General features: G+C 41.7%; 1 protein-coding gene across 1 annotated transcript; it reads left to right on the plus strand.

Annotated features, from left to right (window-relative positions):
• LOC104595306 (Acyl-CoA N-acyltransferases (NAT) superfamily protein) lies at positions 1–18,113 on the plus strand. Its single transcript, XM_010255989.3, has 4 exons — positions 1–158; positions 282–449; positions 1,044–1,163; positions 17,757–18,113. Exons 2-4 carry the CDS (start codon positions 296–298, stop codon positions 17,972–17,974), a joined length of 492 nt encoding a protein of 163 aa, XP_010254291.1. The 5' UTR covers positions 1–158; positions 282–295; the 3' UTR covers positions 17,975–18,113.
• The last annotated feature ends 114 nt before the right edge of the window (positions 18,114–18,227 follow it).

Genomic DNA, 18,227 nt, shown 5'->3' on the forward strand with positions numbered 1-18,227 from the left:
CGAGGCCCCTCAACTTCGTAGAACAACATACTCCTCCCATTCCCGTATTTATTCGTGTATTATATTATCAACCTTCAACTTGAAGTCTACACTCTACTGTGAACATCTCTGTCTCCATCTTCGGCTCTACTCATTCGCGAAACAGAGTAGGGGTCTCGGTAAGGCGTTGCCGGGGAATTTTTTTTTTTTTTTCTCTCTCGGCTCCTCTTTATTTATTTATTTTTTGTTTCCTTCCTCTCTTTTTCTTCTGGATGTTATTTATTTCTTTATTTCTAATGCAGGAAAAAGGGGGAAGATGGGAGCTGGTCGTGAGGTTCTGATCTCTTTGGATGGAGTGAGAGACAAGAACTTGATGCAGCTGAAGAAGCTCAACACGGCTCTCTTCCCTGTTCGCTACAATGATAAATATTATGCGGATGCCCTCGCTTCTGGCAAATTTACGAAACTAGGTCTGAATACTCTCATTTTTCCCTTTTGTTTTTCTAACTCGCCGCTGATAATCCAGTTAGCTGCATCCTCATCGTTCTAATGTTCTTTGTGGGTTGCATTCTAGATGTTAGGGTTCTTTTTTGTGCAATGGATGCTTCGACTTTGAGGGGGATTGGTTGGTGGTTTATAGTTGACCCATTAATGGGTATCCTCTGTTTTGGTGAAATGATGATGGGTTTTTGGTTTTCTTTTTTTAAGTCTTGGTGGTTTTCGAATCTGAACATCGTTTCTTTGAATCCTGTGATCTGCTAATTCGTTGGCAGGTAGAGTGGCAAGGAGTGGAGAGGAGTGAGCTTTATTGGGGTATAAGCCACACGGGGTAGATTGTGGTATCTGTTCTACCGTTTTTGTTGGTTTGAGGTTTTTGGCCTTCGTTCTTGATCATCTGGTTCTGATGGTCTTGTGTTCTATGTTTGATCTCAAACGAAGTTTTATTGTCATCGATGATAAAAAGAGTTACTTAAGTAATTGCTTTTAAGATGCATATAGATTCTCTATAATCATGTAAGTGCTGATAGTATCGTTCTTGAAAAAACATCTTCCTTTGTGTCCAGCATATTACAGTGACATTTGTGTTGGTTCAATCGCATGCCGCCTTGAGAAGAAAGAAAGCAGTGTTCGTGTTTACATCATGACGCTGGGTGTTTTGGCCCCATATCGTGGTCTAGGGGTAGGTAAGTTCACAACATATATTTTACCCTTTCTACTTTCATTTTCTGGACTATGCACCTTTTTTCTAGCACCAGAGTCATAGATTTCTTTACTACTACTCGTAGATGTATATTTTTTATAAAAAAATGTTCAAACTTGTTTTTTTTTTTTGAGCAAAGGTGAATTGTATTTATCAGAACAGGAGACTTGACTCAACTTAACTGAGTTTGTTTAAGCTGTTTTGTGTTTGTTTCTCCTCAAGATATTTGAGGATAGGTTGATTCCTTTTTGCCCCTTTGTTAACAAAGATTTTGTTAATTGTATAACAAAAATTACAAGTACAAGAGGGGAAGACATAGGGGCGATTGCTTGGTGCAATAGTAAAACCTTGGGTTGATAAGCACGACAATGCTGGTTTGAGTCTGTCTGAGAGCAGCCACTTCATGCTAAAGTTGAGAAGGTTAGGTCCATGTCCAGCCCACCCCACCCAAGACCCTTGATAACCAAGACCAGCATTGGGTAATGCCATTTATAAGAGGGGAAGACATCTTTAATATACAGTCAAAATGAACTGTAGAATTTCCATCCTTTAAAACTGTTTAGATTACTACTAACTTGACAAGATATAGAGATCATTGCTTGGTGCAACAGTAAAGCCTTGGTCTGACAAACATGGGAACACAGGTTTGAACCTGAGAGTGGCCACTACATGTTAAAGTGCTGGTGGTTAGATCCATATTCAGTCCACCACAGCACCACGACCAAGACCGGCATTGTGTAATGGAAATTCTATGATTTTCACTGTCAGATAAACCATAGAATTTCCATGACCTACTTTCTGAATTAGATATATACTACCTCATGAAAAACCTGAAAGATCGAGAATTTGAGTTCTTTAAGTTCATTGAAAACGGACTAATCATAATAAGCAGCTTTTCAGCACATGTTCTCAAAGAGGACCGCCATTTTTCTTTAAACTATCAACTCTCCGTAGAAATGGCAGAAGGAACTATCCTCCAAAGCATGGAACACATAACTCAAGAGCACAAGTTCAAGGGAGGACCCCATGGGATATTTAGGTCACATTAGAACATCTCTGAAAGAAATACCAAATATCATTATCAATTCATACTGAAGAAATGGTTTCAATTTCTCCCATTGCCACATACACCAATTTGCTTATTGAGAACCCCTGATCCTCTGGTTGATCAAATGTTTCTGTGAAGCATTACAATACAAACAAAAGCTTTACCATCAGGACCATGCTTCTCCAAATCCACTCAGGAAGTTGAAAAGAAATCGGTCTAGCAGCTAACCAGAAAACCATATGGTGAGCTTACTTAACAGAGGCCTTCTGCAGAACCTGCACCATTCTATAAAGCTTAATGTTGAAGCTTCAGAAGCATTTATCAAAAAAAAATGTTGATGCTTCACAGTCAATGTGAGATTATACTTTGGTTTTTCTTTAATAAAAGTATCTAAAACTGGGTTTGAAACTTTTGAGTTCTATCTTTCTTGAACTTCGATACTTTGGTAAAGTCTGGGGGAGTTAAACCCAAGATGTACTGATTTATCAAAAAAAAAAAAAGAAAAGAAAAGAAAACCAAGATGTACTGGCCCCAGAACCTTTGATCTAGCTATTTTGGTAGTTGGGAGCTCAATAGATTAGCCCATGGGTATTGTTTTATGGAATTGTATGCATTGTCATCAATTTATAGTTTTATACTGTGCAATCCATGGACTTCAAAAATCAAATAGGAGTTTAAGGCTAAAGATAGCTTGTTCTCATTTAGCAACTTTTTGCACAATTTAATACGTATGTGCTTCTCTCTCTCTCTCTTTTAATTTTTGGCCATCAAAATGCCTTTTTTCATGGATCACGGAGATTTTTAAACAATTGAATATTTTGGGCTGCCAAAGATTTTTTTTTGATCAATAACAATTTCAGTAATTTTATTAAAATATGATAGGAATAGTTACATCAAGGAAGACAAACTCTCTTATCTTCCAAAGACAACTTAAGTCCTCAAAGAAAGAAAGGAAAAAAGAAGCAAATTAGTTACAACTTATCCCAAAACATTACATCCATTTCTATCCCCTGTTTAGCTAGCCCATCAGCTATAGAGTTAGCTGATCTTTTAACCCAACTCATCCTGATTTCCATTTCCCGCACCAGCCACTTGAACTTTCTTTTCTCATTGTTGTACTTCCATAATCCACAGTTGTCTTTCCTCAGCCACCCTATGACCACCTCCGAGTCCCCTTCAATTATGAGTTTTCTAACATCCATTTCCTTAGCTTTTTGAACACCTTCCATAACTGCCAAGATCTCAGCTCTAAGAGAGTCCCCCGCTCCAATTGGACCTGAGAACATGGCTGAAATGACCCCATTCTCATCCCTAAAAACACCCCCAATCCCTGATTGTCCAGGATTACCCCTACAATTCCCATCAAAGTTCAGTTTTAGGAATCCAGTAGTCTGTGAATAACTCTAAAGATTTCAGCCACTGTATAGCCTTGATATGAATCACAGCCCTCAATTCTTCAGCCCTCCCTCCTTATTTGAAAAGATTCTAAGATTTCTTTCTTCCCATAAGGACCAACATACTGCAGCCCTCAGTCCTCTCCACATTGTCCTTCCCCTTTTCACGCGCCACCTGAACAAAGAAGGAGAAAATAGGCTCTGCAAATCTGATGGAGGGTTTTACCTGCGCCTAAAGAGAGAAAAAGCCCATTCCCAAATTGACTTTGCAAATTGGCACGACACCAGTAAGTGAAAACCAGTCTCCCTATCCGTTTTGCATGGAACACACCAATGAAGTGATAAGCATGTATTGGGTCTCTTCTTTTGAAGCAAGTCACCAGTATTGAATCTTTCCAGAAAGGCTTCCCAACAAAAACTACCAACCCTAGGAGAGATTGGTCTGCACCAAACCTCATTAACTGGGAAAGGAGAGGTTGCGGGATTGGTGGACTGACATAAGACTCTGAAAAAGGAAGCACATGAAAAAGAACCCATGGGAGTCGGGGTCCAAGTTCTAGAGTCCACCTTTGAGGGGTCAATGAAGACATTATCAAGGAGGTCAGGAAAGCTCAAGACGCTGTGGAAGTCAGAGTCCCTCACAACCCTCCTCAATCCCAGGTTCCACCCAAACTTAGAACTGGAGGATGAAGGGGTGATGAAAAAAGAAATTGGCTTATTTTTAAACTTAGAGAGGGCATGCAGGGAGGGAAACAAGTCCTTAAAAGGAGCATTCCCCACCCAAGTTTGTTCCCAAAATTTAATGCAAGTGCCAGAGTTCAAATCATACTTGGCCAGTAGGGAAAAGATTGGAAGCAAATTATGAATGGCTTTCCAAGGTGAGTTGCTTGTGGTCCTTGCTCTGATTCCAGCATCCCATCCATTTTGCTCCATCCCACGTATGCTTGCCACTATCCTAGCCCATAGCTTCTCCTGCTCCAAAGGAAACCTCCGCAACCATTTTCCTAAGAGGGTCGAGTTCCTTTTCCCAATATTCCTGAGCCCCAAACCTCCACAAGCTTTGCTCTTGGTCACCATTTTCCAGCTAACTCTATGGTCCCTCTTCTCCTCTCCCGGCTCCCAAAGGAAATCTCTCCAACCTATTGGAAACCTTCATTGGAATTTTGAACACTGAAAGGAGATGGATAGGTAAGTTTGCAAGCGTGGCCTTGATCAATGTGGTCCTTCCACCAAGGGAGAGATAATTCTTTTTCCAAGAAGCAAGTTTTTTTTTCAAACCTCGTCACCACTAGGCTCCACAAACTCTCTCTCTTGGGGTTGTCCCCTAGGGGCAAACCTAAGTAACTCAACGGCCAACCCGAGACTTCACACCCAAGCACTTCTGCAATCTCCCTAACCTCTCCCTCCTCCATATTCACACCCACAACACAACTTTTCCTGAAGTTCACTTTTAAGTTTGACATTTGCTCAAAAAGTTGAATCACTAACTTCAAATTCCTAATGAACCTCACATTACCTCCTTCACAAAACAAGATTGCATCATCAGCAAACTATAAGTGAGTGAGTGGGATGTCCTCCCTACCAACCCTCCACCCTCTAATCAGGCCCCTAGAGTCTACTCTGTGGATCAACCTTCCCAACACATCAGCAACAAGTAGGAACGGAAAAGGGGATAGGGGGTCACCCTGTCTTATACCCCTAGTGGCTGGGAAAAAATCTACCACTGCCCCATTCACTAAAATTGAATAATGACAATTCCGAACACACCCCATGATCCATTTACACCATCTAGCCCCAAGCCCCAATTTGGTCATGATTTTCCTCAAAAATTCTCAATCCACCATGTTATATCTTCTCCAAATCCAATTTACACACCACTCCCTTCTTATTATCCTTCATGAAACTCTCCACACTCTCATTGGCAATGAGGATTTGATCTATAATCTGTCTTCCACTCACAAAGGCACCCTGATTTTGTTCAATTAAGTTTGGCAAAACCTTCTTTAGTCTCAAAGATAATACATTTGCAATGATCTTATATAGGCTATTGACCAGACTAATTGGTCTGAAGTCCCTTGGGTGTGAGGCTTCATTCTTTTTGGGAATCAGAGCAATGAAAGTGGAATTCATCCCCAAATTAGTAATTCCTCACCTATGAAACTCCTCAAAAACCTGTAGAAGGTCCTCTTTCAGAATATATCCCAAAAATCCTGATAGAAAGCCGTTGTAAAACCATCCGGCCATGGAGCTTTTGTTCTATCCATAGAAAAAACTGCTTCCTTAATCTCTTCCAAGTCAAACCCCCTCTCCAAACTTCTCCTGTTGTCCCCCCCCCCCTACATCTGGCCAGTCTAATCCCTCCACCCACATCCTTCTACTTACAAGCCTTCTCAAAATGGATTTAAAATGTTCTACACATGCCCCAACAATCTCCTCTTGTTGAGTTAATTCAATTCCATCCACAACTAGCTTGGAAATGTAGTTTCTCCTTCTCCATCCATCAACCAAAGAGTGAAAGTACCTAGTGTTTATGTCCCTCTTGTAACCATTTACACCTAGATTTCTGCCTCCAGCTAACTTCCTCCTTATGTAGGCAGTCCTCTAACTGTCTTCTCAAGTCTCGTCTTAATTCCTTGTCCCCCTCTCCAAATTCTCCCCTTTTTTCTTTAGAGTCAAGGCTTTCAATTTTGTCCATCAGAGTTCTCTTCCTTTCTACTAGCCTCCCGTACTCCAAGATATTCCACTCCTTAATCTTAGCTTTCAAGAACTGTAGCTTCTTATGAAATCTCATCCCCTCCCATTCCACCACTGGGTTACACTCATTTCACCACTCTCTTACCCTAATTGTAAACCCATGATGGAGTAACCACATATTTTCAAATCTAAAAGGAGCAGGTCCTCCATTCCTTTTTTTCTTCCTTGCAGATCACTATGGGCCAATGATTCGAGGTTACCCTAGGTAGGGCTCTAGATGCCATGTCTCCTCAGTGTTCTTCCCAATTCAAAGAAAACAAGAACCTATCCAACTTAGAGCAAATGGGTCTAGATTGGAGATTTGACCAAGTAAAAGTCTTCTGGGCTAGAAGTATTTCCTTAAGCTCAAAGGCATCCATAGACCTGTTAAACTTCCTTATGCTAGTTGTCACCCTCTGATTGCTCTTATTTGTTTCCTCTGAATATACGATCACATTGAAGTCTCCACCCACAGTCCTCTTACATCAGGCAATTCCTCTCACAACTCCTTTCTCTCTCTATAATCATTTGGCCCATAAACATTTGTGAGCACCCACACATATCCATCCTCTTGTTGTTTGAACTTCATGGAGATTGAGAATTTTCCAATCAATTCCTCCAATCCTTCTACCACATCCCCTCTTCCACATAGTCACTATCCCCTTTGAAGCACCCCAAGATGGAGCTGCCACCCAACTGATCCCCCTCGCTTTCCATACACTCCTTGCCCATCTATCATTACTTTCCATCCTCTTGGACTCCTATAACATTACAATGTTTGGGTTATACATCTTTATTACCTCTTTTATTATTGCTCTTTTCCTCGCACTCCATATTCCCCTCACATTCCAGCTTAGTGTCTTCATTCAAACTCTTTCCTTAATTCCCTTCCACACCTACCCACTACTTTCCCATCTTCCTCCTATCTCTTTTTGCCCCAAACTTCTTATCACCTTCCACATCTCTTTTCAATCTCTCAACTTCACTCAACTTTATCTTTTTTGTTCTGACCTCCCTCCTCCTCTCTGTAATCCCTCCTTCAGCACATTTAGATCTTCTAATCTGTATCCCAACTTCCCCACAAAATCTGCTATTAACTCCTCTTGTTTATGTTCCTCCCCCACTGACCTTCCTCCACATTCCTTTCCGGCCCTATCCTCCTCTCCTTCCCTTCTCTCCTCTGATCCCTCCCTTCCTCTCTCCTCTCCATCCCTCACCCCTACCTCATTTCCTCCCTCCTCCACAATGCACTCCACACTCTCCTTTCCTTCCTTGCCCTCCTGTTCTTCCCTTCTCTCCAGTGAACCTTCCCCTCTTCTATCCTCTTCTCTCCTCTTCACTCCTTCCCCCCATATCCCATTTCCTTCCACTTCTTTGAATACCCTCTCAATATGCCCACACTTTCTCATTTCTATATCTCCCTTCCCTCTCCTCTCCGTTGTTCTTCACCTCCCTTTCCAATACTTCCACAACCCCTCCCTCTTGATTGACAGCACATACATGGGCATCAAGACAAGGATCAGAAGAAGAATCTGGAACAAAGGACACAGAAAAAGCATTAGTACCAAAATCCGAATTCACTTGATTACCTGGGTGTGAGAGGGAAAATGGATTAGGAATGTTCCATGCCTCTCTTTCTAGATCCCGAGGTTGGTCAATATTTGTCTCCTTGGGTTGGTGGGAGAGACCTTCTGTCCTTTGGTCAACATGGTGATCTGTTCTCTGTACCCTTGATTCACCCCTGAATGGTATGTTCCAGCTTTGCTTCAGGTTCTCCTGATTTGCACTTTCATTTGTGCCTTGCACAATCCGAGGTCTTGGAAATAGGTTTTCTCGCTTCAGACCTACAGTCTTGCTTGTTTCATAGGGTCCCAAACTTCTTGCTACCTCTGTCTGACCTTCCTGGCCTCCTCTTAAACACCTCTCATCCTCCTCTGAGTCATCCCAGAACATCTTCACAATGTCCCATTCTCCCCTGTCACCTGTATCGTAACCATAATCTTCATCCACACTACCGATACTGGTGCCATCCTCTACCCCTTCATTTGAATCATCTTCGTCACCGCTGCACATCACCCAATCTTCATCCGCCTCCTCTCTCTCTTTGGCTCTCTCCCTCGAGTATCTCAGGTTTGGCCTCTTTGAGAGTTGTCGTCTGGAGCTCCCCTCTTCCTTGTTCCGGTGAGGAACCCACTGTAAATCCCCCGACCAGTTTGCGCACGGCTGCTGGTAAGAATTTCGAACTTCCTTTCTCTTTTGGGACGATGATAGACCATTACTTGTGTCTATCATCGTGCAAATTAGTCTCCCCTTCCCCCAACCCATGTGACCATTTAAGTTGTCACGTGGGTCACTTAAAAGAGTCCCCGGTTTGCTCATCAGCCCACCCGACCCTCGTTTCATCTCGACCGGCTCGGACCAAGCCATTCTGCCCCCTGGTCCATTCGGTTTCCTTGCCACGTCAGCATAGCTTAATCTCGCCTTATTTTTATTTCGTTCAAAATTTTTTGAATTATTTTCCTTAATCAACAGGCCTAACATTTGGGCTGCCCCAGCTGGCCCATTAAACCTTCCTTTAATGTCCACCTGCACCTCTTTCTCGCCGCCCACTTTCTTCCTTCCACGTGTCCACCACCCCGCTGACTCATCATCTTCAACCTTGGACCCCCCTCCCCACCACGCCTGTTCAAGTTCCGCAGCAACCCAAACTTTGTACCACATCATCCAAGCACACCTCAATGAACCTCAGCATGTTCTCACGCTTGATGCCGACCACTTGTATCTCCACGGCGACCAAGCTCCGTTTATCAGTTTCCATCAAGACTCCTCCTAGACTCTGTATAATGTATTCAAGAACAGAGTCGCGCCAAAGGTGGAATGGGAGACCTATAAGTTTCAGCCTAACACACCCATCTTGGGCAGCAACTTCATTGCAGATGGGGCTCCATTTCTGGACTTGTATAAGGCCCCCGTTCACTGCAACAGCTTTAAAGCTCAGTTCCTGCTCGCCCACATCCAACACAGCCTTTGTATCTGCGAGTGGAACCAGTGTTGCTTCATCCCCAACACCTATCTCACCGGCTACTACATCCAGGACCTTCTTCCAGTCTTCCACTTTTTTTTTTGATAAATAACAAATACTTTTATTAAGAGATATTAATATTGAAAAATACAAAGGGAGGGGTAAAAACTCTTAACCCTCCCAAGAGAACATTTCAGATTACAATGTTGCCCAGAACAAATTATCTCTTCCCACCCCTTGTTTAGCCAATGAATCTGCCAAGGAATTGGCACACCTCTTAGTCCACTGAAATTTGACTTCCATATTTTGTATGAGATATCTAATTTTCTTCTTTTCATTCAGAAACTTCCACAAACTAAAATCATCTTTCATTAACCAGTTGATAGTCAAATTAGAATCACCTTCCACTATCAGGTTTCTGATATTTAATTCTCGAGCTCTTTTTAACCCTTCCATAACAGCGAATGATTCAGCTCTAAGAGAGTCCCCCCAGCCAATAGGACCCGAATACAATGCGATAATTCGACCTTCATCATCCTTGAAAGCTCCCCCTATACCTGACAGACCTGGATTTCCTTCGCTGCTTCCATCAAAGTTTAATTTAGTGAACCCTGAAGCTGGTGGGGACCAAACTGGGTGAATTACATTCTTCCTTGGAATTGACGAAGCCACTTCTTTCCACTTCCTGATGATATCTCCTTCTGAATAGTTTTCAAATATGTGCAAAGTCTTAGCCCACTGAATCACCCTTATGGAAATTAATTTAGTAATTACACCTTTATTTCTTTCTTTCCCATGAAAGGTCCGTTGGTTCCTTTCCTCCCAAACTGTCCAACATACAGCTGCTCTTACACACCTCCATAGAATTTTCCCTCTCTTCTTCAGCCCCCTAACAGTAGTAGAATGGAATAGGCTTTGTACATTTGAGGGAGGGGTCTGCTTGCATCCAAAAAGGTAGAAAAACCAACACCAGATTTCTGAAACAAGTGGACAAGAAACCAGTAAGTGATAACAATTCTCACCATTCTTCTTACAAAGAATGCACCAGTATGGGGATAAACACCAATTAGGCCTTTTTCTTTGAAGTAAGTCGCAAGTTTTACATTTTTCAAGGAAAAATTCCCAACAAAATGCACCAACTCTGGGAGGAATTGGTCTACCCCAGACTTCCAGAACTGGAAAAGGGATTCCAAAGACAGGTGGGGAATGAGCCAATACTTTGAAGAATGATGAACATGAGAAGACACCTGAAGGAGAAGGAGTCCAAATCCTACTATCTCTCCTGAGTGGATCAATAGTCACCCCCTCAAGGATTTTTAGTAGGTCAGCAATGAGGTTCAATTCCGGATCTCTAAGGGCCCTTCTAAAACCCAAATTCCAATCAATGGATGAACTAGAAGAGGTCAAGAAAGTGGAGACTGGCTCATTTTTAACGTGATAGAGAATACAAAGACGGGAAGAGCTCCTTTAGCGGAATGTCTCCCACCCAAACATGATCCCAAAATTTCACAAGATTACTAGAGCACATATCATACCTGATTAGAGGAAGGAAAGAAGGAAGGATGGCATGAATTGATTTCCAAGGAGAAGCTCTCGTATCCTTAACTGAAGCTCCAGAGTCCCAGCCATCCGCCGCTTGCCCATGAATACTTAAGACCACTTGAGCCCATAATTTATCCCTTTCCAAAGTCAATCTCCAAAGCCATTTTCCCAGCAGAGCTTCATTTTTTTTTTTCTACAAATTACCTAAAGCAAGGCCACCATCATTTTTGGTTTTGGTAATTATATCCCACCTGACCCTATGATCTTTTTTCTCCTCTCCTGGTTCTCATAAGAAGTCTCCCATTAATTTCTCCAAAATCCCACAAATTGCTCCAGGCATTTTAAACACCGACAAAAAGTACACTAGCAGATTTGCCAATGTAGATTTTATCAGAGTTATTCTGCCTCCCATGGATAGGTAATTTTTCTTCCAAGATGCTAACCTCTTAGTGAACCTCTCAATCACCGGGTTCCAGAAACTCTTTTTACTTGGGTTATCCCCTAGTGGCAGCCCCAAATAGATCAACGACCATTGTGTGATCTCACATCCCAAAGTGCGGGCCCTATCCTCACCTCACTTTCACTCAAATTAATGCCAATCACACAACTCTTGTCCAAATTAACTTTAAGATTAGTCACATTTTCAAAAACATTGATCACTTGCTTTAGGTTACTCACCCAACTCACCTCCTCCCCACCACAAAAAAGAATTGTGTCATCAACAAACTGTAAATGTGTTACTGGGACATTATTCCTTCCTACCCTCCAACCTTTCACCAAATTTCTGGAGTCTGCTCTCTCAATGAGTTTTCCTAGGACTTTAGCAATTAGAGTAAATAGGAAAGGAGAAAGGGGGTCTCCTTACATGATACCTCTAGTAGCCTGGAAATGATCTACCACCCTCCCATTCACTAAGATGGAATAGTGACAAGTCCTAATACATCCTTTCACCCACTTGCACCATTTCTGCCCAAATCCAAAAGACTCTAAGACTTCCAATAGAAGTGACCAATCCACCATATCATATGCCTTTTCAAGATCCAATTTGCACACTAACCCCTTCTTCCCACTTCTTTTGAAGTCTTCCACACTTTCGTTTGCAATCAGGATTTGATCCACAATTTGTTTACTCTTCACAAAGGCACCCTGATTTGGGGAATCTATTAAGGGTAGGACTTCTCTAGTCCTCCGAGAAAGCACCTTAGCAATGATTTTATAAAGGCTGTGTACCAAGCTAATGGGTCTGAACTCTTTGGGGTGACAGGCATCTCCCTTTTTTGGGATTAGAGCCAAGAATGTGGAATTGAGGCCTGGATTAATCACCCCCCTTTCAAAGAATTCAGAAAACACTTTTTGGATGCCATCCTTCAGAATCTCCTAGCGATCTTGATAGAAAGCCATCGTAAAACCGTCAGGACCAGGTGCTTTAGATCTATTCATTGAAAATATGGCTACCCTTATTTCTTCCAATTCAAAGCTTCTCTCTAACCACACCCTTGACTCTTCCGGTAGTCTTGGCCACTCCAAACACTCAATCTGTAATCTGCTCGACATAGGCGTTCTAAAGATTGATTTAAAATGGTCCACAAAGGCCCCTTCAATCTCTTCCTGCTGAGTCAATATTGCATCATTTATCACTAGCTTGGATATCAAGTTCTTCCTCCTGCCATTGGCTACAACATGAAAAAAATTTGTGTTTCTATCTCCCTCCTTTACCCACTTATGTCTGGACTTCTGTCTCCAGCTAATTTCTTCTTTGAAGAGAACATCCTCCAGGTTTTTCCTCAACTCCCACCTATGCTCCTTGTCCCTTTCCCCAAACTCACCTTGTTCTTCTTTTGCATCTAGCTCCTCTATCTGACTCATCAACTGTTGTTTTCTTTCCTCAAGCCTCCCAAATTGGAGAATATTCCATTCTTTGATTTTGATTTTCAACTCCTTCAGCTTCCACTGAAATTTCATACCCTCCCAATTAGCCCTCGGATCACTTGCTACCCACCATTCTTTCACTTTCTCCTTAAAACCTAGATGGGATAACCACATGTTTTCGAATCTGAATGGGATAGGTCCTCTATTCCTAGGGTCCACCTTATTAATCAAAACTGGCCAATGATCAGAGGTGACCCTAGGCAGTGTCCTTGACATCAGACCTCCCTAGTATTCTTCCCGATCAGTAGTAAACAAAAATCTGTCTAGTTTTGAACAAATTGGATCAGCTTGGAGATTTGACCAAGTAAACCGACTATGCAACAAATTCAGTTCTTTGAGCTCAAACACATTGGTAAACTCGTTGAATTTCCTCATACTTGTAGTGTTTCTTTGCCGCATCTTGTTACACTTCTCAATGAATCTAATTACATTAAAATCCCCTCCTAAGCACCAAGGACCTTCTCATAATCCTCGTATGTCTTTGGCTCTTCCCACAACTCACTCCTCTGCCTGTATCCATTGGGGCCATATACATTAGTTAATACCCATTCAAAACCATCGCCCACCTGTTTGAATTTAACAAAAACTAAGATTTTTCCAATCAATTATTCAACAACTTCATTTTTCCACAAAGTCACTATTCCTCCAGAAGTTCCCCATGAGGGACTCATTGCCCAACTGATGTTGTTTCCTCTCCATACACTTCTGGCCCACCTACTATTAAATGTCATGAGCTTAGATTCCTGAATTAGGAGTATATTTGGATTTTCTTTTCTCAGTGGCTCCTTTATTAACACCCTCTTTCTTGCATTCCCCAATTCTCTCACGATCTTCATATTGCCTTCTTATTCTGTCCCTAACCTGCTTTCCTATTTTTCTCCTTTCCTACCCCTGCCCTTTCTCTCACTGATTTTCTTATCCCCTTCCACATCTTGCTTCAGCCTTTCAACTTCACTCGTCTTTCTTTTTCTCACCTTCCCTTCCTTTCTATTCTTAAGGTATATTTTCAGCTCATTCAGATTTCTTATTTTACATCCCAATTTTCCCACAAATTCTGCCAACGACTCTTCTTCTGCTTCTTCCAATTCAGACTCCTCTAATTCCTTCTCTTCTGTCCCTTCACTCTTTCTGTAATCCATCTCTTCTCCAGTATCTTTATACCATCTATCCGCACTTTCACTTTCCTTCTTTTTCTCCCCTCTCTGCTCTTTCTCTTGTGTCTCAATTTCGTCATGGGCAAATGGCAAGGAAGCAGCTCCGGAACCTAGAGTACAAGCAGCAAGACCAGAGCTAGAGTTAGTATCAAAACCCAAAGGCACAGACATACCTGGACCTGAGTTTGAAGTAGATTCAACACTGGTCTGGACTTCACAATTCACTCCCAGAATATAATTTTGTGAGGAATTTTCTGAACCTGATTCGGACTCACAACTACTTCCATCGCTCTGTCATTTATCCCCCTCTGTTATGCCTTTGTTCGAAGTTTGGATATTGATTGATATTATCTTACCCATTCCTTGCTCACTGTTCATTCTCTGACTTGGATTTCTTTTTTCTGGTACACCGTTTTCCCTTTTATCCTCCAAATTGTACTCTGCATCTTTCAGCATTCCACCATTATTAGGATATTTTTTATTAGAGGTTAAATCCTTATGTTCTCCAACGAACAGTTCAGCAGCCGCGCTAAGCATGTCCTCCATGTCTTCTTTCTCCATCATATCTTCCCCAAAGCTGTCACTCTCTGTCTCAGATTCTGGTTCGTATTCATCGTCTGAGGATTCGCAGTGAACCCAGCCAGCGTCCTCTTCATGCTCCTCTCTTCCGCATCTGAAATACCTTGGATTTGGGTGTTCTTCTCCCAACTTTCCTTGGTTCGCTGCATCAGATTTGGAAACTGGGATCCACTGTAATTTTCTCTTCACATCAGCACTGTTTCTTTGGCCGAAACAAGAATCCTTCTTTTGTTTTTTCTGTGAGGATGAAGATAGATCATCCATAGTCTCCAGTCGCACTTAAGTGGACCCGACTCACGTGACCTTTAAAGGTGTCACCTGAGTCGAGTAAAATATATGGACCACTCCCCCAGTTGGACCTCAATTGACCCACTAGGATGCCAGTTGGGTCAGACCGGGACCTATAAACAAGTTTTTCTCCTCTGGGTGGACCCACCCCTTGGTCCGACCGAGTCACCCCTTTGACTACCTCTGCGAAAGAATGACCCTCAGATTTTTTGGATTCAAAAAAAAATTGAAAACTTTTCTTAAAATGGCTGAATATTTGGTTCTTGCCATTCAGCTTCTAAAGTGGGAACATCTTCATTCCTAGAAGAGTTTTCCTTCCCAAGTCCGCACACGTGTCCACTTTTCTTTCCTTGTTCATCGCCAATTGTAACCCACTTTGCCACGTCACTATCGTCTTCAATCTTTGACCTTCCATACCAGAGTGACACTTCAACTTCCGATGCTACCCAATCGTACCAGTAGCCGTCCGCATACAGATTGATGGATCTTGAAACCTTCTCAGGTTTCACACCAGCGACTTTCAAGTTCACTGCTCTCAAGTCCACCATCTTGAAGGATAGGAGAGCACCACCCAAAGCTGTCGCTATTTTTTGGAGAGTGGTTTTTTGCCATAGATGAAAAGGCAAACCTAGAAGCTTCAGTTGAAGCTCCCGTTGCCCATTGTTACTTCATTAGCCGATGGGCACCAGTTTTCAATTGTTACAGGTCCCTCACTTGTTACTACAGTTTTGAAGTCCAATATCTCCCTTTCCCCCACTTCCATTACACCTTTTCTGTCATTGAAGGGGATTAGTATCACAGTATGAGGAGTACCAATCTTGGAAGTCACCTCCTCGAGTAAGCCTTTCCAGTCGTTTACTTCCTTCTTTGCCAACAAGATTAGTCTTCGCTCCCAACTTCCTTTCTCCCCCTCCAATAAGATCTTTGGTTCCAGTATTGTTAGAGATACCGCCATTGAATCAGTATTTTCTTCTAACCCCAGCCTCTCTAATTGCTTCCTTCTCTTTGTCATTTCTTCCTTTCCCAGTATTGCTGTCATTTTTTCTGGTTCCTTTATCTCTTCCTTCTTTCTCACAGCTATTCTCCAGTGAAGCTCGTTTGCTACCGTACTCCAGCCTTGCAGACTGTTGCCTACTGGTATATGATGATGCTCTGTTTTTTCTCTGCTCAAAACTTTCCTCCAGAACAACAAACCAGCCACTGGAGTTTCTCTTTCTCTCAGCAAAATACTCCCTCCTTAACTGCCTAAGGGAACTCTTCCGTGGCCTACCCCAACTTACATGTACTGCTCCGTCCAGGAAGCTCTGGAACCATGATACAGCTTCACCCACCAACAGTTTCGTTCCTCTTCTTCCTTCTCTTATCTTTATCGTAAGATTCTTTTGGTATACAATTTCTTCCATCAAGAATCATTTTCTCTCGGCTGTAATCACTTTTCTCCATTTTCCAGTTGTTGTGAATCCTTCGTTCTTCTCCATCAAGAATCCTTCTTTGTTTTTATTATTTTGATCAATAACTTTCATGTTGTGTTTTTATCTCCCTCCCTCAGCCAAGTTGTCCTCGATTTTTGTCTCCAGCTCACCTCCTCAGCGCTCATAGAAGTATTAATATTCTAAGAAATGAAAACTATCCAACCTTGGTGGCTAATTTTTTTCCAGTCTTCCACTTTTTTATCAGCCACCAGAACCATTCTTTTCTTTCAATCCTCCCCTGCTCCCACCAGAATTCGTCGACATATAGATGAACAGGTCACCACCACTTCGGACATCTAAAGATGTTGGACTTCTGCACTTCCAGTAGTTTCTACTGCCAAAGATGTGCATCATTTTCCAAAATATTGCTTGTATTTCTCAAATCAAGTTTTACTCGTTGAGCTTCAAGTTTGTGAAGGAATCCTCCCTAGGGTAGATTGCTGGATGCGAAACTTCTGAATTGGGGGATTGATAAAACTGTTTGAACCTAGGATTGTGAGGACTGGATTTTCTTTTTGAGAAAGTTAGATATTGGATTTCCTTTAAAATAAAACCAACCCATGCACATTGAGAATTTATATAGTGGGAGTACAATCTATAAGGCCATTAACCAATATTTCTTTGCTTTTCTTTCATTCTTTTGGTTTTTGGTCATTAACCAGTGTGGTCCCAGTTATATGGGGGTCCGTGGAGGGATGGGCTAGATGCTTTCCTAATCCTTGGCATTTCTTTGCACAAAATGGCCGCTCTCAGACTCAAACCCACATTCTCACGCTTGACAGCCATTACACTGGATCTGTATAATCAGTATATGAAATTGGATTACAATTTGAATGCTAAACCATGAGTACAATAGCCCCATAAGATTGTTCTTCACCACTTCCATCTCATAATCTTTGTTGTCAATGATTCTCAGATTTTCCATGTTATCCATAATATCACTGCCGGTAGCATGCTTTATAACACCCTGCCCCTTTTACTTAAACCCTGCAGTCTCCATCCTTGGAAAAGGCAGAGTACTAACTTGGGTAAGCATTCCTTCACTCAAAAACAAGCTAGAGTCATCATATATAGATTGAAAATTATTATATTGATGGAAAAGCCACAGTGAATGAACGGGCAGTTCGAAGATACAGATTGAAAATTATTCTATTAGAATCATAAAATCAGTTTAGTGCAGCTAAACTGACACTCGGTGATTTGAACCTGCCAGCCTGTTGCCCCTTGTATACCATCGCAATTGCTGTATAAATGGAGGAATGGAATGTTAAAACATACCAAGTATGCGTTGCTGAAAGTGCCACTAATTTGCCACCATGATCTATTCTCAGTTAGATATAATATTTGGGTTTCATTCTTTTTGTTCAATTTCTAGTATGCTAAACTTGGATTAACAATTTTCTTGTTACCTGCAGGCACCAAGCTGTTGAACCATGTTCTAGATCTGTGCTCCAACCAAAACATCACAGAGGTTTACTTGCACGTTCAGACAAACAATGAAGATGCAATCAATTTCTACAAGAAATTTGGGTTCGAAATCACTGAAACCATCCAAAACTACTATACGAATATTACGCCTCCCGACTGCTATGTTCTTACTAAGATTATCACCCAATCTCAAACCAAAAAATAGCATTTATAAGAACCAGCCATCATGTCATTAAAAAAGGTGGAAGTTCGAGGTTGAAAGTTGAAAATGAACATTGCTTTCAACTAAACTCCATAGTTCAGAAAAATGGATATTTGTGAGTAATTATTTCTTGTTTGGTGAATTCTATGCATTTGATTATCATTAGCCAAAAACTCTGAAAGTCTGATTTTTGTGAGCAACTCGTACAGCGAGTCCAATGGTAAAACATGGTGAAGAGGCATGGAATCAGTCCATT

Source organism: Nelumbo nucifera, chromosome 2 (assembly GCF_055504915.1).
Source record: "Nelumbo nucifera cultivar China Antique chromosome 2, China Antique-T2T, whole genome shotgun sequence".
NCBI classification, from domain to species: domain Eukaryota; kingdom Viridiplantae; phylum Streptophyta; class Magnoliopsida; order Proteales; family Nelumbonaceae; genus Nelumbo; species Nelumbo nucifera.